Source organism: Perissodus microlepis, chromosome 5, assembly GCF_051167445.1.
Source record: "Perissodus microlepis isolate ML-2025 ecotype Zambia chromosome 5, ASM5116744v1, whole genome shotgun sequence".
In the NCBI taxonomy this organism is placed as follows: domain Eukaryota; kingdom Metazoa; phylum Chordata; class Actinopteri; order Cichliformes; family Cichlidae; genus Perissodus; species Perissodus microlepis.
This window is the reverse complement of record NC_140465.1, coordinates 33,133,583-33,156,251: the sequence shown is the minus strand read 5'-3', so window position 1 is coordinate 33,156,251 and position 22,669 is coordinate 33,133,583. Positions and strand designations below refer to the sequence as shown.

At 39.6% G+C, this 22,669-nt stretch overlaps 1 protein-coding gene across 1 annotated transcript; it reads right to left on the bottom strand.

The window, feature by feature from the left end:
- Positions 1-11,666: 11,666 nt before the first annotated feature.
- Positions 11,667-21,642, bottom strand: LOC146387680 (cytochrome c oxidase subunit FA4). Its single transcript, XM_084929474.1, has 4 exons — positions 21,451-21,642; positions 16,942-17,027; positions 14,445-14,508; positions 11,667-11,880 (listed from the first exon to the last, which is right to left on the bottom strand). Exons 1-4 carry the CDS (start codon positions 21,490-21,492, stop codon positions 11,824-11,826), a joined length of 249 nt encoding a protein of 82 aa, XP_084785600.1. The 5' UTR covers positions 21,493-21,642; the 3' UTR covers positions 11,667-11,823.
- Between the last annotated feature and the right edge of the window lie 1,027 nt (positions 21,643-22,669).

The window sequence follows — 22,669 nt, the reverse complement described above, 5'->3', positions numbered from 1 at the left end:
GCAGGTGAGTCTATCATAGTGGCTGGAATATATACTGCAATTTACTAAAAGGACATTTTTAGAGCTGGTTCCTTCATGTGGCACACTGCCCTTGCCTCAATGCTCTTTTTTTATACTTAAATTGTTATGCCCCGCCCACTGTTCGGCTGTTCTCTTATCTGCTGACTGCTTAACAGTGGGTGTGAATACCTGGCACTCATTTACCATGAAAGTAAGCAAACTTGCTAAAAGTTGTTTTTGGTTTTATAATAGTTACTTTCATAAACATAAATACTTTTCCTTTGCTCGCTTCCAATAGGAAGAGTTGCACCGGACAACTCACGCCTTTCCCACTCTACGAAAAAGGTTCATCTGCTAATGTCAGTTGGCTGCATCCACAGGTAGGTTTTTGTTTGCTGCTTGTGCTAATATGTCCACCAGAGGCTGAAGTCTTCGGTCTATTTACTGCTACTGCCTTATATTGTAACATCTAACCACTGCATGCAATAGAATCCATCAATTTTTTAAAACGTTTGCATGAGGTTGTTTTCTCTTGCTGAGCTGTTTGTATGACGATACCAGTTGGCTAATTTGCATAAAGTAGAATGGCATTTGGAACTATTTTTGTGCCAGTGTTGGGCTGAGTTGTTTATCATTTCCCTGTAGACAGGGTGCTGTTGTTTTGGAGGTTTCCTATAGGCTTGCTGTCAGTGTCAGAAAATATTGGCATTGAAAAGTGAATATTAAATGCAAACATTCACATATTTCACTTAATTTCAGGAGTAGGACAAGAAAAAATATTTCAGTGGAACCAGTGTTCATTCAGCCTTTGCCACTGTCCACTGTTGGGTTATCAGCTGTTTTGTGTTGATTATTCATGTCATATCTATGAAGACATTTTTATTGTCATTTTAATTAAATTAATAAGAACACCTGTGGCAGTGTTTAGATGTGTCTGAATCTTTTCAGAGCTGTGAACCGGTCCTTGTGCAGCGAATCATCACAGACCATTTGACCTCAGCAGGATTTACAGAGATGCAAAGCTGGCGCCGGGATTGTATTTTTGTGGAGGAGTCTTTTGTTTGCGTGAACATGTGTTTTGCCAGGTTCCTGCTTGCAGGACTGATCAAGTCAGAGTCCCTGATATTTCAGCTATGCATGTTATGTGATGTGCAGATATGCATATTAAATCTGTGGATTTACATGTCTGAGTATGAGGTGGCACATTCAAGTTGGTTTCAATGCGTAACAAGAAACACTTCTTTAAATTCATTCATGTAAAATGTGTCATGGTTTCTGGGTCTTGAACCCAAGGCTTTGTGTTTCTCTGTGGATTTAGTGAATCCTTGTGGTTTTGAGGATCACTTGTTTTAATTTGGCTCTTTTGCAATTTTAGTCAGGCTTCTATATTTCTTTGCCATTTATTATATCCTCTGTTTGTATTCTAGTTTATCTTTTTGGTTATGCAATATTTAGTTATCATCTTTTGTGATCCCTTTCTGTGTTCCCAGTCATGCCCCCCTTTCTGTCTGGTCTCTCTGTGTCCTGTTTGCATGGTTGTCTGGTTTCCTCTTTCATTCTGTTACTTCTGTCTGGTCACTGTGCTTGTTTATCACCTGTATCAAGTTCATAAGTCTTAGTCTGGGTCTCAGTGTATGTGTTAGTTCCTGTTTTACTTTGATAGTCCTGTGTTTCATGTGCTTTGTTCTGAGTTTTAGCTTCTCTGTTTAGTTGATTGACTTGATTTGTTACAGCTGTGTTCCCTGATGCCCCCCCCCCCCTGCTGTTCTTCCCATGGTAGTGCCCTGTTTTTCTCTAAGTTGTTCCTCAGATGCTTTTGGTTTTGTTTTCCTTTGGAATACCAGCACAAAAATGGTAAAAATGGCCTGTATTTGTATAGCGCTTTACTAGTCCCTAAGGACCCCAAAGCGCTTTACACATCCATTCATCCACCCATTCACACACACATTCACACACTAGTGATGGCAAGCTCGTTGTAGCCACAGCCACCCTGGGGTGCATTGATAGAGGCGAGGCTGCCGGACACTGGCGCCACCAGGCCCTCTGACCACCACCAGTAGGCAACGGGTGAAGTGTCTTGCCCAAGGACACAACGACCGAGACTGTCCAAGTCGGGGCTCGAACCAGCAACCTTCCGATTACAAGGCGAACTGCCAACTCTTGAGCCACGATCGGCCCACAAAAACTGTGATCTTGTTGAATCGTGCATTAGGATCCACACTACTGAACCATGACAAAATAGAATTTACTAAGGGTACATTTATGTCATATTTTCCTTTACTTTGAATTTAAACGATAACAGCTTATGTGCATTGTTGAATATGTAAGTTAAATATGTAAGTTAAACAATTTGAAATGTTTTTTGTTGGAAAATCTGAACATTTTTTTGTGTATCAGCCAGCCACGACAATAAAACCAGTGAGAGGTGAAATAAGTAGCATTGATTATTTTGTGATAACGACGTGTCTTTAGAGGTGGGATAATGAATAAAGCTTTGTTTGGGTTTTTTCAGTCTAAGATGGCTGCAAGAGGCTCTGGGTTTGCCGTTCAGGTGGGGAACCTTTTTTCCTTGCATTTATGCTGATACATGTTCATGTTGCTCTTCACAAGTCTTGGCAAGTCTATGCCATGCCAGCGAGTTATTTTTGAAGCAGAAAGCTGACCTGCCAAATATTAGGCAGGTGCTTTTAACAAGCAGACTGATTTGTAGGAATCATGAAAAGCAAATTGTGCCTGTACCTTACTTGTCTCCAGATGATGTGTGTGACAAAATATGACTATAGTAATGTACTGTCAGTTTCTAGTGCTCAGAGTAGAAAAGCAGTATAGAAACATTGTACCTACAGGAGCTGCTCCACCATGGAAGCCCATGACACAAAGCTCAGAGTACAGAGGTTTTGTGTTGAGGTTAACGCTAGACGTTTCGGGGTCTGCAGTTAATGAGACAGCAGAGTGTTGGTCACTTTTGTCGGAGTACTCAGAAAACCTTAATCTGCCAATTTATGGGGTCTCAAATTCAATGAGTGACAGTAATTCATACCTGCAGTTATAAATATATTCAGGTATAGTTTGGGATTATTAATTTTGTTGGTATTCACTCAGGTGGTCTCCATTCTGTGGTCATGGTATTTTTCTTCTATGAGTTTGTTATTACTTAATGCCTACAAAACCGAGGTTACCTGCTGTGCATCACAGCTACATAAAGAGTGATGTGTTTGACTACTGACACCAGTAACTATTCTTCTGCAACCAAAATTTAATTTTGTTGGACGTCTTACGTAATGCAGCTTGCTCTTAATCCCTTGCAGGAGTTACCACAATATTTTCATTGTTCCATTCTATAGAAGCACAGCAGATGAGTTATATGTTTTACCAGCAGAACAGATCATAAAATCACTCTGTAAAAGGAATGTGTTCACAAGCAAGAAAAAGTGCAATGAAAAAGTACTCTTCAGTTGTAATTGTCATAATCGTACACAGTATTACCCATCTGGTACATTTCCTCATAATGTCGGTCATATATCATAGCCTTAAAACTCCTTCTGATCTGCCCTCTGCTGTAAAAACAGAAGCATACACACACACCGAGACACACATACATACACACACACACGCACACAGTTTAAAATGAAAGGATGATAAAATTTAATTCCCTTAGTAGCTGATCTGACAATAAATCATGTCCTTTTAATGAGGAGAGGGATAAATGACAGTGTCAGCAATTAATTAGAAATGCATCTTCAGCCTGTCATGTCTGTGGGGCTGTGTGTGTGTGTGTGTGTGTGTGTGTGCGTGCATGCGTGTGTGTGTGTGAGAGAGAGACAGAGACGGTATGAGTGTGCCTCACAGTATGCACGAATGTACCTTTGTCACTTCAACACCTGTCATGATTAAACCTGGCAGAAGTTGATACGACCATAAAATGATCTAAATATAAACAGGAGGAGCTGTCTGTCTGTCTGGATGTAACCATGTTACAAGTCATATTTATACATCCAAGCCACACTAATGCGTTGTAATTATTCCATGAGTGCTCCTCATAGTGTCAGTGGCATCACATCAGAGCACATGGATGATGCTGGTCTGTACAGTAATCCTAATCCGGCTCCTAATCCTTTCATGCTACCTCAAATGCTGCTGCTGCTAGTGCTGATAATCATAGTCAAACGTGACCCTGTATCGAATCCCCTGCACCAACAATGCACAACCTAACAATACTAAAAATCCTGCATAGCATGGAGTTTATAATCTTTCTACCAGCTGTACCTAACAAACGTGAAACACAGATTTAGACATGAGTGGAAACAACCTGCAGTCATATCAGACACCTTTTTAAAGTAACCTGAGGCAACTTTTTTTGATCAGTGCTATGAGTAACAATTACAAGAGAATCATAGCTACAGGTCATATCTGCTTTTGAATACGTGCTTTTAAAAACTGAATAATAATGAGTATGAATTAGACTAACTACTCACTTTAGTTAAAGTTATTAAGTTAGCTAAAGAGTTGGGATGCTGTTTAAGACATAAATAAAGCTAAAATACAAAGGTTTGGACACCGTTTTGCATGTTTCCCTACTGTAGGGGTCTCTGCAAACATACAGGGCTCCGACAGGGTACAAGATGACAACTTTGGAATTCTACTAGAAACAGTCGATCATATTTGTTTGTCAAAGCTGAATCCAGGGCAAACTACGCTAAATTAGCGTTTTTAACTAAAAGGTACAATAAGCATAAAAGTTACTGTACAGCTATCATTTGTTAACATGATGCTTGTTCTTATACATGTAATACATTTATTACCAACCTGAGAGTTTATCCGCTGGTCATTCGACATGACGAATGACTTCTGAAGTCTTAATTTAGCTCAAGACGCTGCAGATTCCCATCAGTAACACTTTCGGTCCGCTAGTAAAACGTAGTTCTATTAATTTGCGCTCATTACTCTACCGGAACCGGATGTAAGTCCCAAAGAACTGAATTTTGGAACTGAAATTGAATTGTAGAACTGAAACTGAATGGTGAGAAGTGAATCTGAAATTATTCGAGAGCTAAATTTTTAAAGGATGAAATACAGTTTCAAAGCAAATGAATTCATTTTCAAAAATAAAATTCAATTTTAATTTAGTGATGATCATTTTCAAACCAATAAATTGAATTTCAAATTAGGCTAATTCATATTCAGTTTTTAAAAGCATTTATTCAAGTTACAATTCAGATTCAATCCGAGCAATTCAAATTCAAATTTAACTTATTCAAATTCAGTTTCTGATGGCACAGATTTCTGCCCATAGATATGAGTTTGGCCCCAAGCTAAATGGAATAAAAGTTGATTCCTTTGAGCTAATTCGAGGCCTTAGGTAATTAGGTTTGGCCCTTCAGGGTGTTTCAAGGATTAGGCTTAAATCTAAAGGTGGTTCTGCTTTTGCCGTCAGGGCCCCTAGACTTTGGAACAGCATACCAAAGGAAATGAAGCTGCATAATCATTGACTTCCTTCAAATCACTTCTTAAAATACATTTTTATACGCTTTGTGATCTGTTTTTCTTTTTGACTTCTGCTGTGTCCACTTACAAATGATAGTCATATGATATAGTAACAACATAAAAAAAACAACTTATACAGTAGTTAACCTATAGCCAATTATAATAATGGATCATTCCATATTAGTTAGTACAACCTACTAAAGGTATGTCATTGAAGTGTTTTAGGCCAAACTGTGACTTTAGGACTATGGAATTTCAAAAGTGTAATTGAAATTCTGCATAAAATTGTGGGAGCTTGAATTTGCTTGAAAATTTGACAGTACGGCCTACACTAGAATTTTTGAAAAGCTGTTGAAATGTGTAGCACAGATCGCCATATATGATGTGTACCCAGTACCATAAAATGGTACTTTGAGACCATTCATCTGATTTGAATATTACAAAGACATTAACCTAGGAAATTGGTGGGGGGAAAAGAGTATGCTGCAAAAACATTGTAATTTAAAAAAAAAGACATCTAACAACTTCAATTTCACTTTCATTGAAAGATTTGGTGTCTGGTAGTATCAAAACTTATGAAAGTGTTCTGTGTCACTTTCCCAATATGAATATTTGAGTTATTTATATTTTTGTTTACAGGCAATAACAAAAGCCTCCATCTCAGTCGTTGGCCACCCAGCTGGCCTCCTGATTGGCTTCACCTCAGGAAATTGGCCTCCTGACTGACCAGTTTTTCTGTTTGTTTGGACTTGGACTCATTGTTCTGTTTTTTGGTTCTGTTCTACGTTCCATCTGTGGTCTGTCCCCACATTATCCTGTGTGTATATTTTGTCTCATGTTTCCCTTGCCCTTTGTCGCATTGTCCCTCTAGGCTGCGTCGCTCTTGCCCTGTTCTCTGTGAGTTCCGGGTTCCCTTGTGTGAACCTAGTTCATAAGTTCCTACTTCCTGCCTTGTCCAGATTATTTTGTAATATGTATTTTGGACTTGGCTAAATTATATATGCACTTGTACTATGGTGACCCTGAGAGGGTAAATGTACTGCAATATACAGTAAGCAAAAAACAATGGAAGCAAAAACACAACAGAAATAGAAAAAACCGACAAAAGTTAAAGAACCTTGCGCTTCTTTTAAGCGTGTCTCAGTGCAATCCTTTGCATTTTTTTGATTTTTGTCACTTCCACACTGGTCCATCCCATTATTGTGTCCGTAGAAGCACTTCTGTTGTGTTTTATGAGCCTTTTTTCTACTTTTCTAATTTTGTTGTTTTATTCAGCATCTTTTGTGTATTTTGATTTGCTAGTGCGTTCTTAATTTGCAGTCTGTTTGACCTCTCAGGTCTACCATAAAGTAACAGTCTTTTGCTGCAGAAATAATAAAACACCACAAGAGATGAAATGCATTTAGTGAAATAAAATTATAGTATCTTACTGTACATCAAAGCATCAAGATCAACGAAATCAGAGATGGTCAAGCTGTAAGCATTTGGTCAATTGACACTGAATGACCCTGATGACAATACAGTGAGTGCACTGAATTGGTGCTCTATTAATTAAGAGTAAAACTGTGTTATTTATTTTTTTCAGAAAACGGATACAAAGGATCAGTTGAGCTAGTCTAACAAGCAAGGCAGAGAGTTATTGTAGGCGATGTTCTTATAACATATGAAAGACTGGAATACAAAATCATGTGTATATATCACCAGCTGATGCGTGTGAATAAAATGCTTAAAGGTTTAACTGTATTGGTTCCTTTACATTAAAATAAAATCCTGTTTTTGTTGATTTTTGCAGGGAAGGCTTTCTTTGCCTTTAGACAAAATTATTTCAAAACATCGTGTCTCTATAAACACTTACAGTTTATTTAATAATACTCGATCTTACTGGCATTGTTTTGTGAAGTTCATAAATACAACTTCTTTCTCCTTCTATTTACTGATGATAGTCATCAGTATAGGCTGTATAAAAACTCTGTATAAATTGATCAGTCACAACATTAAAGTCAATGACACCTGGAAATAAACATTCAGTTCAAGTGGATCTTCATCTGTATCTGTGCAGCTCTGATTAGAGCGATCAGAACATCTTATTGAGGTTTCAAGTGGTGTTTTTTGTTTGCATGTGGGTAGGGCTGGGCGATATGGCCTAAAATCCATATTGCAATGTAATTTGAAGCATGTGCAGTAACAATATATATTGCGATATATTCTTTTCTTCTGTAAACCGTATTTTTCACACCATAAGGCGCACTTAAAATTCTTTAATTTTCTCAAAAATCGACAGTGCACCTTATAATCTGGTGCACCTTATGCTAAAAAAATCTGTCAAATCTTTTAGTACAACTTTGGTAAGCTACGAATGGCTGCACCGCTTGATGGAGTTTCGGAGCATTATGGCTACCGTAGTCAGGAGCCTCGGGAAGTAATCTGGGTCCAAAACTCCATTTGCTTCAGCTCCCAAAGTCTAACGAACACTGTGGCATCACTGAGAGTTAAAAACTGTCTAAATTCTTTAATCTTTAATAAAATGGTCAGCTTTGCTGCTTTACAAGGTGTAACAATTAAGTTTAACATCCAGGCATCCGAAGTTAGCAGGAAGTTAGCTTGCTAGCTTCCACCTAAACATGATATAGCATGTTCTGACTGAGAGATTTCTGAAAAAATTAAAACAGCTAACATCCAACTGCTTAAATCCAAACCAGGTGCATATGATCAACGTCGCAACCGTCTTCCAAAACAGGCGCAGCTTGATGACACCATCAACATGCGCTATCACGGTAGAGCGGTATTGTCTAAATCTCTACCGTTGGCCAAATTCATATCGTTTGTACCGTATACCATTTACACTGCCCACCCCTACATGTGGGTCGTACCTACCAAAAGTAAAATGGCAGAAGAGAGGACATCCTATAAGCCAACAACAGAGTCATGGGTTGCCAACAGTCCAACAAACCTGTTGCACCTTGGTGTGTATGAGAATGTCCATGCTGACCCTTGTCCAGCATCAGAGCTGTACCATGCGGGATTGCAAGAATGTGGTGGGATTAAGCATATTTTCACATTTTACGAGGACTGCTGGGTGGAGACCTGAAGTACTGAGATTTGTTAGAGGTTGTTGTTGAAGTGGCTCCTTTTTAGGTCCTAAATTGTCATCAGAGGCTGTTATGAGGCTCTTACTCTCGGACATGCCTGGGTTTGATCGTTGTTGTGCACACTGGGGAACAAAAACGGATGGTATTGCTATAATAATGATATTATTACATAACAATTATGCTGGTATGATTGCAGACGATATGATACTTGTTATAAAGTTGGATGCATTCGAATATTGGTAAAGATCTCTGCTATAAAAAGGTCTGTCAGTAGTTAAATTTAATAAAAATCGAAATTACATAACCCATTTAATTTTAATCTCATTTATATCCTTTTTCTATTCACCTTTTGGCCATTTTTTTTTTTTTTAAGAAACTAAAAAAAGTAGAAATGCAGCATTTAAACTGACAACCTGTTCCTTTATGAAAGGTCATGAGGGAGAGGCGTTAAAGACAAACATTGGTTTTCTCTTTGATTTTTACACCACTCCAGCTCTGGGAGAAAACATGAAAGGCCTCTCTATCTCTGCTAGATCAGTGGATCTGCCCAGGGCCTCGCAACAACTGCCACATTACCCTCCACCACCACCACCGATGCCTCCTGTTTTGCGGCATGTCCTATTTACTTATTTATTTGTCCCTTCTCCACCCACAACTTACTTCTTATCTCAGCCATTAAAATTAATCCTCTTCTAAAAATATCTGCTCGGAGACGATGTAATCGAGGAGGAGATGGTCTTCATAAGTCTCTCTCATTCTGCTTCGCTGATGAGAGCTCTCACATCAACTTATGTGATGGAAAAGCAGCACTACCTGTGTTTGTGAAGCAGAGATCTTAATCACACGCTGCCATAGTTCATTGCCTTCTGAAGTCTGATTGGGGCTGCATGTCTGCATTCATGTTTGCAGTTATGGAAAAGGATTGCCTGGGTTTGTTGACACTGAGTTTTGAAGCCGTATGAATATACTAATTCAGCTCTATAGTCCTCCTTAAATAGCAGTGTTGCCTTGACTTCCGTTGAGTTTAGAAAATAGTTAAAAAGCAGTCAAGGAAAGCGTATTATTAGACTACGAGAGCTTAAAAATGATGTTTGTGAAGGAACAGGGTGCAGGTGACGTTTTTGAAAAGTCATATTTGAAGTAAATAAGGAGGGAGTGAATGGCATCAGAATAGATTATAAAAGGAAGCTTTTACTCCTAATTAGTAAGTTGTTTCATAGTGAGCTCCTCTCGCCTCTGTGTGTTAGTTTTATATTACCGCAAAGAGGCAGTGCAATCACGGCGACCTGTGAAGCTGTTCAGGTTGGGTAATAACTGTCCCCCCTGTGTGTGTCTGTGTGTGTGACCTTGCGATTATGCCCCAGTGTGATACTTTGGCCCAGCTGATTACCTGTCAGCAGGTTTTGTGCATCTGACACAAACACACACACACACACACAATACCCAGCAACAGACAATACCCACAGGGCAGGTCACCACATTGTTGGAGAAAGCATATTACTGTTTAAAAGCTGCACACACACAGACACACTCACATAAATGGACCCATGCAGGGTCTGGAACATAGATTGTCTATTAAGCAGTGTATTAGAAGAACCCAGGGGTCTGTCATTGAGACAGGTTGTGTGCCATTAGAGCGGGATTTTATGTTGTCAGGTGGCCAGTGATACTGAGCGAGGGCGCGCGCACATGTAGACTCACACAGACACAAAACATTCATCATTCAATGAACTCTCCAAGAGGGGAGAATTGTGCCAGCAGGAGACATATTTGTAGAAACGACTGCTTCTGAGTGTCCTTTTCCTGCTCCATACCTTGAAAAAAAAATGTGGTTTTGGTCTTTAACAGACACGCAGTGATCAAACAGTTTTGTGTCTTTGGACAGCATCTTTCTGGGACAGAAACTTGGTTTAAGAGCTCAGTAACCCACACAAACATTAGTCTCTCATGATTGATTCTATTTCTGTCCTCTTTATCTGCAAGTTCATTTCTCAGCATGTGTCCATGTGTGGCTTACTTATCCAATCAGCTGCAGATTTGTGAAGTGATGAGCCTAATATTATTTTTTGTCTGGAAGTTGTTGGTTTTTTTGTTTGTTTTTTTATAGAATATGAAAAAGTTCAATAGAAAAGTCAGCTACAAATATTAGAAGCTTATAGTCTATGTAACAATTTTACAAACCGTTTAATTAACGCCAACAGCGTGAGTGGAATTCTGTGTTAAAATTTTCCTATATGCAGATGCTGTTCTTAAAATTTTCTGCTTAATAACTAAATTACTAACCCCGGACCTCTCCTCCTGCTGGCCACTAGAAAGAATGCAGGTATAGGGCGCTCATGTCCACTGTTTCTTGTTTTTTCCATCTACTTTTGGCTCCATTGTTTCTCATCTATGAAACCCTGGTGCATAATAAAGTGTATCTTAAATTGCTCATCTGTTTATTATTATTATTTTTTTATTATTATTATAAATGATTCTTGTTGCCATCATAAGGTCTTTGTTTGACAGAAGCTCCCTATTGTTATTTGCATGTGTGTGTTTTAAGTAGTAGGAAGTTGCTGATCCTGTGTTTTTTGGTGTGTTATTCCATTTCATGATGTGAAATACATCTGCATAAACACAATAAGCATGATGCAAAGCACTTGGTAAAAAAGAAGATAACAGCTTGGCATTATATTACTTTATTTTATATCACATCATTAAGCAAGTGTGTGTTAGAAAGGTTAGAAGGCATGAAACACACACTTGCTTAATTGTTTATGTCTCAAGCATGTTTATGTTGTAATGCAGAGTAGGGTGAAAAGTCTTGAAGCTGCACATATCAACATTGCAAATGTTGATATGTGCAGCTTTAAGAAAATAGGCTGGATCACTTCCAGCCAGAGAGATGAATTTCAGAGTAAGACCCTGACCTTTGACCTCCTAGTTAAAGTGCCCTTACAAGAAAGAAAAATGATAAAACTATCACAGATTGATTTGTGCTTATTATTTAAGCCGTTTAAGAATAAAAAACGTAATGTTTATATTTAAAGTCCACTGAAAGATTTTTTTTTTAATGCTGTGTATGTCAGTTGGATAAACCGACACTTTTTATGACAACACTAAAAATCCAGTCATCTGTCTCATGTGATCTTTATTTATTTTTGTTCACAGTGTATATTAGAGAGCATCAGAAAGAAGTTTCACATCAGTGAGATAACAGCAGGAGGTCCTGCTAAACTTGGTGCCCCTGGAGTTGCCTGGAGGACCTTTAGAAGTCAGGTCCCTCTTTCTTCAGGTTCTTGTAGTCTGTGTTGATGGCCACAAACTGCGGAAGGAAGGAGGAATACATTTAAATCTGTTTTGCTTAAATTAAATTCATCAGTGTCGTCTTTAGGATAGCATTTTACAAAAAAAGAGGGGAATATAAAAACCAAAAAAAGCCTAGAACTTCTCGCCCTCTAGTATAAACAAACACTACCATGTACTGTGACCTCTGTCTATTTTTTTTTTTTCTTATATTTTCATCCCACTGATGCTTTTAGGACAACAGTTTGCTGTAGGGGTTGGCAGATTATTGCCCTGGCCAAATCATTTTGCTTTAAGTTTTTAAGCCGAGTTCCACATAAAATAAATCAACTTAAAGGCATGGTTCTTTGAGAGGTGGGTATATCACAGCCAATCTGTGCTCTTGAGAAACATGTCTCTCCATTCCACTGTCCAGTCAGTGTGCTGTGTAACCAATGAGCACTGCAGGTTACTTCACAGATAAGCTCTGTGAAGCAGTTCTGGTGAGTGATCAGAACATTGTTTCAAGGGAAAGGTCGCGGATATGTTTGTGTTGTTTTGATTTTTCTTTTTTAAATTAAGGGTGTGAAACTCCCTTGACTTTCGTTCATGGGCTACATGCACCCCAACGCTGTCATTGTTGTTTGGATTTTTCTTCTACTTTTGACTGCTTCCTTTAGGGTTTGCTACAGTGAAGCATCTGCCTCCATCTCACAACATCTTTAGCATCCTCCTCTGTCACACCAATCCTCTGCTCTTCATTACATCCATGGATCTTCAATCTTCTCTGTGGTCTTTCTTTTTCTCCTGACTCGAAGCTCCGTCTTCAGTATCCTTTGTCTAATATACCCACCATCACTTCTCTGCATGTTCAAACCACCTCTCTAATTTTTGTCTCCAAGCCACCCATCCTGTCCTTCTGATGTGCTCATGTCTAATCTTGTCAAACCTCCCATCTCCAGTTTGGTCTCCTGTGTCTTTGTTAGTTCCTCCATCTCCATCGCCAAACCTTGCCTTTCACTTCTGCTGTCCTTCTGTACCAAATCCCAGCCTTATGCTCTTCTCCACCCACTCCACCCCACCTGCACTCTCTTCTTCACCTCTCTTGTCTGCGGTCCCTTGCTTTGGATGGTTGACCACAGGTATTTAAACTCATACACCTTCACTACCTCTGCTCCTTGCATTTTCAGTGTTACACCTGTTTCCTTCTCATTCTCACACATATTCTATCTTGCATCTTCTGACTTTAATTCCTCTTGTTTCCAGAGCATACCTCCATGTCTCCAGACTCTCTTCCAGCTGCTCCCTACCCTCACTACAATCATGAGGTCATCTGTAAACATCATAGTTCATGGGAACTCCGACCTGACCTCATCTGCCAACCTTTCCATCACCACTGCAAACAAAAATGAGCTAAGAGCCAGTACCTGATGTAATCCCACCCCCTAATTCCTGATGTGAAGCCATCTGTCACTACCACATATCTCACCACTATCTTTCTTTGCTCATACACATCCTGCACAGCCTTTTTGTCTCTGCATGATCTGGCAAACATGGCTAATGTAGTATAAGAAAACTATAAAATAGACTTTGCAGCGAGGCCTTTTCCTCAGATAAAATAAACAGTTCTGGCAACATAATCCATTCTTAACAACTTCATCCAGAATAAAAAAGTTTGCAGTTTTCACTGTAAATACCAATAAATTTTTGTGTTGTTCACTGAACACCAAAATGTTCATTCACTGCAAATTGATTTAAATTCCAAATATCAGTTATCATTCTCTGGATTATTAACTGCTACTGGCGTTGGCCCTGATAAAACTAATCGGTCGACCCTTAGTTTGCATATGCCATGGATAATAAATACTGTGCGAGTGCATGTGTGTGTCCTGCACGCTTCTCAGACCTCCAGCCGTGAAATCACTGGCAGTGATTATTTTCTCCACATGTATTTTTCTTGATTGGTCTGCCACTAAAACCCTCACCTCCCCCCTCGTCCCTTCCCTCCTTCTCACTTCACCGTCCTCATTATGATCATTGTTTGGACTTCAGTAGAATTTCGATGCGAGACCTTTGCCTTCCTATCGAGAATTAAACATGCCATGTCCTGACCTTTTGTCTGCAGGGACTTTCATTCCACTAGCGTGCAACGCAGCCTTCAAGCCCCAAGAAAACACTCTTTTCTCTGAAAAATATCATCCAAATGTTCTTTAGTGGGTCCTGTCAAGTGGCTATATTTCTGCTTTATTTTGGGTCAGTTTTGTTTATATTTTCATTAGTTTGTCTGGAGCTCTGGCCTTGTTCAGAGGTAAAGCAAATTATTACAAACCACTAAAAGCTCCTGGTTCCATCTGCTTTAATTTGTTTTTGAGAGACACTTTGTTTTTCTTTGTTTGAGCAGATGTGGAGAAAGCCAGGAAGCAGCGTCATGTATTTGACATTTTGCCAGAACTGATTTGTCAGAATCTATTTTGGTCATTTTTAAGCTGATGATAAATGTGAGATTTTCAGTGAATGAGTGAAACAATGCCATTCTTGTCTAGATTACTATTCTGGCATGATTGGTGCAAAGGTGGTCTTGGTGTGTGATGGGATTATAGTCACCTTGTATTGGTAGGTTGGGTCGAGCTTGCTCCAGGGCTCCGGGTTGTTGTTCTTATCCCAGAGGCTGCAAATGTGCAGAGATTCATGGCATGCAGGATAAAGAGGAGCAGGACAAAGGAGAACAAAGACAGAACATAAGCATAAAGCAAGGCAGGTACAGAGAAAAAGACTTAAACAAGGGTAACAGACCACGATGCAACAAATAACAAGGGAAAGAAAGAGAGCAACAGAAGGACGGAGACAAAAGAAGATAAATATGTGGATGCCGAATGGAGACAGAAGTTGGGGGGAGAAGAGAGAGTGATTATGAGATAAGGTGAACTCATCCCAGTGACTTGGCAGTTCTCCTCTGTTCATTAACCAAAGTCTGGATTTCACAGCACTCCTCTGTGACTGTCCATCCCTCCTCCTCCTCCCCTCCGGCAACACGTCACACCGCCAAAGCACACACAAAGAGACAGAGAGACCGATGGCAGAGAAAGCATATCTCCCCTCCTCGCTTTCCATTACCACCAACAGTAGTGTCTGCAGCTGGTGATGAGGTCAGGCTTTATGGCTGACCCTCAGAACAAGTGGGTTTGTGTAGCTCAAAGTAGGACACGAGCAGTGAACATTTACTGTATGTGAGCGGTCACCGAGTTCAGTGCGGTTAGTGCAGTTCTAAAACGTGACAGTTTAATGCTGCTACCTGATTAAATTGTCTTATTCTTAGTGTTTACGCTTTGTTTTGATACTCGTATTGAAATCAGTGCATACTTACAGTTCTGTGGCAGTGTTTTCAGCACCACTTGGCAAAATATCCTTTTGGTTTTTAAAGTTGGAAATAAACACAAGCCATCCAGCAAATAGGCATTAACCATACAAAGTCGGTGCTTAAGAACTTGCTTTTTAGCAAATGCTCTTTTGTATTCAGCTGAGAGAGTTTGTAGTCTTGATTAAGGTAATTTCAGACAATTTTGTTCAATCACTTCAAGTTCTAAGATACTTTAAACTTGCATGGATAGCATGTTTGAACATGTGTGGTTGGATTTTAATGATGCTGAAGTGAGAACTTCTGTTTTGTTTAATAGGCCATGTTGTGTCGTGAACTCTGCTTTGGATTATTGTCCTGTAGAAGCTTTTACTGGATCGGTGGAGGCTTGAGTGAATTAAGTCCTTTTATCTTGAAAGTTTAATTGTCTAAGGCTCATGTTAGAAGGAACTGGGCAGTTAGAGTTGAATTTGGGTCTTTTGTGGCTGAGACTAAGTGAAAGAATAAGAACTCTGGTCTTTGAACTTTGTTAATTTAGAGGCTGCATGAGGAGGGGCTCTTTAGGTCTGTTGGCCTACAGGTTTCATAGTTGTTAAAACCAAAGTAATTCCAACTTTGACCAGCTCTCCAATGGTTGCAAGCTGATGGTGACTAGTTGGAAAAGTCAAAACTCCAACAACACTGGTTGTATGTAGAACAACTGTTTTACCTGACCAACAGATGGCTTGTGTCCTTCATCAGGCTTGAAGATGACTCTGATCCTGATATTTTAATCCACTATTCCTTCCAGCTGTGGAGTGTTTCCACTGTGACACAAATTATTTGTTTTATTTGTCTACCCTTCAGACACTGATTTTTGTAATGATCATGTGGGATTTATTAGATTTTGGACTGTGAAAATTAAAAGCATGAAGACATTGTCAATCGTAGTTTGGCTTCAACAAGTAGCTGAGATGGGAGTAAATTTCAGCTACTGAATCGATTGTCATGAAATTTGGAGAAGCATGGGCAAAGATGGTACCTGCTTTTTTTCTTCTACTGTACCATTCTGCTGAGTGACTGTCTTCTGCTCGTCAAATACATTTCATTGCGATGTTGACCCTGTGCTAACTTGCATATGACAAAAAAAACTGAAAACTGAAAAAATGTTGTTTCTGATCTTTTATCACTTTATTTCAAATTGTGATATGGAACATTGGCTTTGGTAGAAGATGGACTCTGTCTGACTATGTTGCAGTAATTTGGACCTAATTTTCAGATCCTTGGTGGTTAAGAACCTCTTTGTTGTTATCGCCACAATTTTTACCAATTTTTGAATACTTAGCTGACTGAATTATTCTCGACCTTTTAAGGGGTCTTACCAAATCCATAATGACTTTAAGAGAGTTCAGCAGCAGAAAGTAGTAGCGAATTAACATTTAAAGAGAAGCAGGGGTTAAATTTGGTTCTTTTTACTTTAGAAATTAACACATCTATACAAGTGACATTGGGGTTCAGAGGTGATAGCATTTTATGTATTCCATCCACTTGCTGACTCCAAATCTTTCCGATTTTATGTTTTAAAATGGAGTATGTCATGTCAGCAGAGACCCAGATCAAAACTGGGACCAGCTATTAAAACCAAACTGTCCAGGCAGTTTGATATCAAGCTTTAATCAGCCAACGTTTCAAAACCTGTAAACTCACACTAGCAATAGCAAAGTGGAAGAATCCTACGGTGTGCAGACAAACAATATGAAAACTTACGTGACATGCGGCCCTCTTGCCAGACGGATCAGGTAGAGAGAGGCCCCTGTGATGCCCAGAGTCATGAAGAAAAATTGAGGGATTAACTGAGGAAAGGACAGTAGAGGAGAGGAGGGTTGCATTAGTCCCAGAGCACAGAGACAGAAGGTGGTAAACAAACACATTCCATCAAGTGGTTGGCTGTGATATGTACCATGAACATACGCCCGTGTGAAATACACACACATATACTGGTAGTTGTTATTCCTGTTTTTCCTCTCCCTGCCCTCCTCCATATGCATGAGACCCAGGCCATGTGTGAGGCAGCTCACTGTCAGCCTGGGTTGAACGGGCAAGGACGCAGTGGAAGAGAGAGCTGTGTGCCAGCCTCTCCTCCTATAACGCTATACCTGTCACAGTGAGCGACAGAAACACAAACACACACTGAGGCGGAGGCACACCTAACGCATACACTCACACAAATGTGCACAAAAATGAGCTTACACACCCAGTGGGTGCTCTCAGACGCACAGTCATGAATGTGTTTATGCAGACACATTTATCTGATATCCTGAGAGGTGATGATGATGGGATTTAAGAATTTAAAAAGTATATTAAGGGGAAGGGGGAGGAAATGTGATGTCATGCTAAACACCCAAAGCTTAGGTGTGACAATCCCTTCACCATGGCGCATCTATTTATCAACACTACATAGGCATAAATTTCCTAATATTACTGTGTGATACTGTGTATACAAGATGGAGAGGGAGAGTCACACCACTGGCGAACAGCTGTTTGCAGCCCACACAGATCTAGTCAAGCTGTAGAGAGATGACAGTTTGATCAGGTTGAACTGAAGGATGTCTCTGCTCAGCTGTATCTCGACATCTGTCTTCTGTCTGATTGCGTTGCCACTTGCCTTGTTGTTGATTAGGAGAAAGTCTGGTGATGATAAAACTTTGATATTTTCTACCTTAAAGCATAGACTATATGATAGATAGACTTGGGAAGTTATTGCAGAAGTTCCTTTAAAAGGGCTTTAGTTAGCAGGATTTGACAGTTCTGGTTTCAAAATGAAGTGCAGTTGTATAAAAGTCTGAGAAAACGAATCCAGTGCTGACTCGATTTGTGATCTCAGTAAAGACTTTCATGGTTTCAGGTACTAGTTTTAAGTTTTAAATCCAAATATCAGTAGAATTGATACCAAAGCCGGCAGCCGGTATCGTATTGATATTTTCTTTCTATCCTGCAAGTCCAGTATGTATCTCACAGAACTGTAAAAAATAAATCTTTTTGAAATGAAAAACTATACCTAGAGCAGGGCGATATGACCAAAAATATTTATCACGATATACATTTGAAAATTTGTGATAACGATATAACTGACGATATAATTGACACAAGACAAAATACTTTACAACTCCACAACTTTATTAGTGCAAAAAACCCCAAACATCAATGTATTTTCACTTCACTTTCAAACGCAGCTGTTTTTTATGTGCATTAAAATTATATAAAAAATGCTAATTCCTTGTTGGCAGTTTAACCAAAAGGCATTTCCAGTGGAAATTAGCCGACGTATCCTCAGCGTAACCATGTATAACAGCGGTCCCCAACCCCCGGGCCTCGGACCGGTACCGGTCCGTGATTCGTTTGGTACCGGGCCGCGAGAGTTGAGGCTCAGGTGTGAAATGTATGGTTTTCAAGGTTTTTATCGGTTTTCAGCGTTATTTTGTTATCATTTTTATCGTTTACTCGGTTTTCCTGGGTCTTTTCACGTGTGTTATGAATAAATCTTCTTTTTTTCGGTACCGGTACTAGTTTTATTTTGTTGTATTTATCCGCGACACCTTAAAGGCCGGTCCGTGAAAATATTGTCGGGCATAAACCGGTCCGTGGCACAAAAAAGGTTGGGGACCGCTGATGTATAATATCCACAAAACTTAAAAAGAGGTTATGCACACACAGTACGGTAATATTATGTTGAAGCACAGTACGTATCACTCCGCGAGGCTCCTGCCTACGATAGCCGTAATGCTCCGACAATCCATCAAGTGGTGCGGCTTCGTAGCTTAGCAAAGTCGTACTAAAACATTTGACAGATTTTCGAGCGCCGTGTACATAAAATCGTTTCGAGGTCAGTAAACACAACCAGAATTCATACATAAGGCACACGGGATTATAAGGGGCACTGTCGATTTTCAGAAAAATCAAAGGATTGATTTTAAGTGTGCCATATTTTCCAAAAAACACGGTAATAACGACGGCCCGCTAGCATGCGCTACCAAAAATAGTGCTTTGTTGTGTATCTGACGGACGAAAGCTGAACCAGTTCCACACCACTGAAGTTGCAGCATTTTTACAAACCAGTTCTGGTTCATCTGTTTCATTCAACGATCCGCTTTCGCCCTTCTCATTCTACGTCGCCGGCACGCATTTTCCGCCATGTGCGTATGAAAACAAAGGCACTGCTCATGCGCGTTTTACCCATATTCTATCGCGATATTTCATTTTCTTATCGTTGCCCAACATTATACCGGTATTACCGTGAACGGTATGATATGGCCCAGCCCTAACTATACCTATGCACTATGAAAAATGTCACAAAAAATATATTTTGTGTTGACTGTCACGCCTATTTTGTTTACAGTCTATAGAACATTTAAAGAACAGAAGACAGCCACATTAAAATTACAGGTCTCCCAAAAAAAAAGTTTTAAAATACATGAAAAGCTGAAAGATGTGTTTTGTTGTATCAACTAATTATTGCGGAAAGCAAAAATCACAGTGATTTAGTGGTCATTAAAGTGTGTTCAGCATTTGCAAATTGATGATGATTCCTCTCATAAATCATGACACACTGCTCACCCCTACATAAGCTGCCTTTATAGTTTAAAAGTATTGGTGTCATTTAAAATCAGGAGTGACATCACCGTGGCTACGCTCTCGTTTTCATTCAGAGCGTTTTATAGACTTTTGGTCCTCATGTCCATGAGTCAAAATGAAGTTTGAATAGTTTTGCAGCCAGCAGTTAGTTAATACAAATGGTAATCTGCAGATTATTTTCCTGCTTGTGTTATTAATATTTTGTCTTAATTAATGTTAAATATCACCCAGGATCCAAGGTGCCAATTAACCAAATTTCATAATAATTAGGATATTATGCACTAACATGAAACTAGTCGTCTGCATGCGTTATCAATTAAGATTAAATGATTTCTCACCTTTCTTTATTATCCTTGTCAACACGTTGTCAAATGTGTTTCATCTTAATTATCTCCATATTTCTTGTTTGATCATCAATAGCCTGAAACCTAAAGATGCTGATTTGCATTTGTAAGCTAACGAGCTGAAACCAGTAAGTATTTCCAGGTTTGTTTGTTTTTTAATCACAACTGAGCGTCAGTAGGATTGTAGTCAGTTTTCATCAACTAAAACAGACTTTTTCCTTGTGTATCTAGCACATGTTGTCTTACTCGTGTACTGCACAGTGTGCCCACGCTGCATGTTTTTTGTTTGCTTTTTCTCCAAGTAAGATCTCGATGAACTTGGCATAACCTTGAAAAAAGGTTCACGTTGTGCGCTGCACACACACTGTATCTTACTGCAGATGCCTCGCTTAGATCATCACTGAAGCGGCAGCACATATAAACACAAACAAAGCAGGTCAGCTTTGATCGCTGACACTCAAACAAACACCAAGAAAATAATGAAGACTGTCGTGTGCCGGGAGCTGTCCAATCCCCGGGTGCTGATCTCTTCATGTCGAGCCACGCAGCAGAGGGTTTCACCTTTCACCATCAGCCTGACCGATATAGGAAATGTTTTATGCTCGCTGGGGTTCGATACTGACGCTGCCCTTATTACTTTTCTGGTGCACTGCCAAGCCAACAACGTCAATCCTCAAATTTGGGTCAGCCCAGCACAGCTTTGAAGCAGAAAAAAAGACAGCTTCTGTGTCTTTCTTCTGCTTTCATTTTATTATGTTGGTAAAGCAAATTAAGATGCCAGCGTAATTATACACTGCCACAGTACTTGTTTCCAACAAGTTGATCAGGAAAGGAGTTATAATTGTTGTAACAAAAGAATCCAGACTTTAAGGTCCACTTATTAGTTTTCTGAAGCTTTCTGTAATCTCTGAGCTGTCATCGTGAAATTGAAAGGGACTCAGTTACTAATTAATAACATTAGTATGTCTTGTAGACAGTATTTTACTGCATTTTTAAGACATAAGTTGTAGTTGCAAATTGGTATTCTAGTGCCACGCTTTAAGCTGCACAGTAACATATTGCTCTCAGCGGCGTCGAGGCAGTGTTGCACATTATTCATGCCATTTATACGGTTGGCTTCAAATGTATCTTCTTCTATCATTCTTCACTGTCATGTTTTCAGTTTTGTGTCTCTTTTTCAGTGACTTGCAGTTTAGAAGTGCAACTGTTAGCAAACACCAGTCTGAAATTACAGGCAGCTGTTTAGGCCTTGTTTATAAATCTCTGACTATATAAAAGATAAATGAATGACGGAACCTACCCCTGGATGTTTCTTCGCATGTTGAAACATGGTTTTAATCATCTTTATAAGTCTTCCACAAACAAATCCACAGAAACTGACAGTTAAAGGCTGATGAAGATATCCATATAAGAGACTCTCTATCTCTGCAGATTATTACAAAGAGGTGCTTGCTAGCTTAAGTACAGTATGTTGGCCAGTGTGGCGAAACCTGTTGCCAGTCTATCCCGTCTCTCCACCCCCCCCACCCCCCACCCGCCCTCGTGTTGGATAAATGAGAGGGTCAGAGGCGAGTGGGAGGAGGGGAGCAGAGCGGGAGAGACAGTCCTAATCCACATAATGACATCTGTTGAGGACACTGTATGTTTCCACTGAGGCTCACTGAGTACTCTGTGTCCTAAAGTGTTTTGTTGTACAACAACAAAACTGCAGATTCTGAACACGCAGATTCTGAACACACAGATATAGACATTTACCCAGACATTTCCTCCTGAAGGTGCAGCAGTAGTGTTGCTATAATAGATTCATGTTTAGACAGCACACCAACAATACAGCCATTGTGCTGGCTAGTTTCACAATATATTGTCATTTCTGAAATGATGAGCCACTATTTTTATGGGTAGCCGTTACTCTTAAACTGTAAAATCATCCCTCAGTGGCCATAAAATTGTGCTGCTTTTGCAGAGCACCTTGTTCTGTGCGAAGAGGAGAGAAGAAACGGCCGAATCCAACACGTCCCTCGGGTCGAGACCTTTGTCCCGGACATGATAATGGCAATTGATTAGTCGGCGATGCAGCACTTGCAGACCTTACAGGTTTCTTAACAGCATTTTCCGACCTAATTTAATTAACATCAAAATGCTGTGCACTGCAAAATGTACAGGTCATTACAATTACCTACTTAAGGTGCTATTTATCATGCGATACAGCAAAGTGGTTGCATTTTAAGCCACATTAGTGTCATTATTGTAATGCCAGACTAATATGTTGGTCAGTGGATCTACCACTATGGTACATAAAGACGCATCTCAGCACTGTTTTATATCAGTTCTAACTTAGACCACCCTCATGAGGTTGGTTTGAGATGTCCGGATAATTAATTTTTTGATTTCAGTGAAATTTGATAGAAACATTCATAATTGCCAGATGATTTACTTTGAAATAGTGTTTCTGGTCAACACAGAATTGAAAGGACAAGCATGAGTTTTTGTTCAGATGTTAACAGTAGGCCTGGATACAC

Bases quoted from the DNA above. Each gene is read 5' to 3' on its own strand.
- LOC146387680 (XM_084929474.1), bottom strand. From the start codon at position 21,492: ATGATTAAAACCATGTTTCAACATGCGAAGAAACATCCAGGG. The intron at 14,509-16,941 runs GTAAGTTTTCAT...GCACATTTGCAG, and splicing joins GCAAGAGGGCCGCATGTCAC to CCTCTGGGATAAGAACAACA. The intron at 11,881-14,444 runs GTGACTATAATC...TTCCTTCCGCAG, and splicing joins ACCCAACCTACCAATACAAG to TTTGTGGCCATCAACACAGA.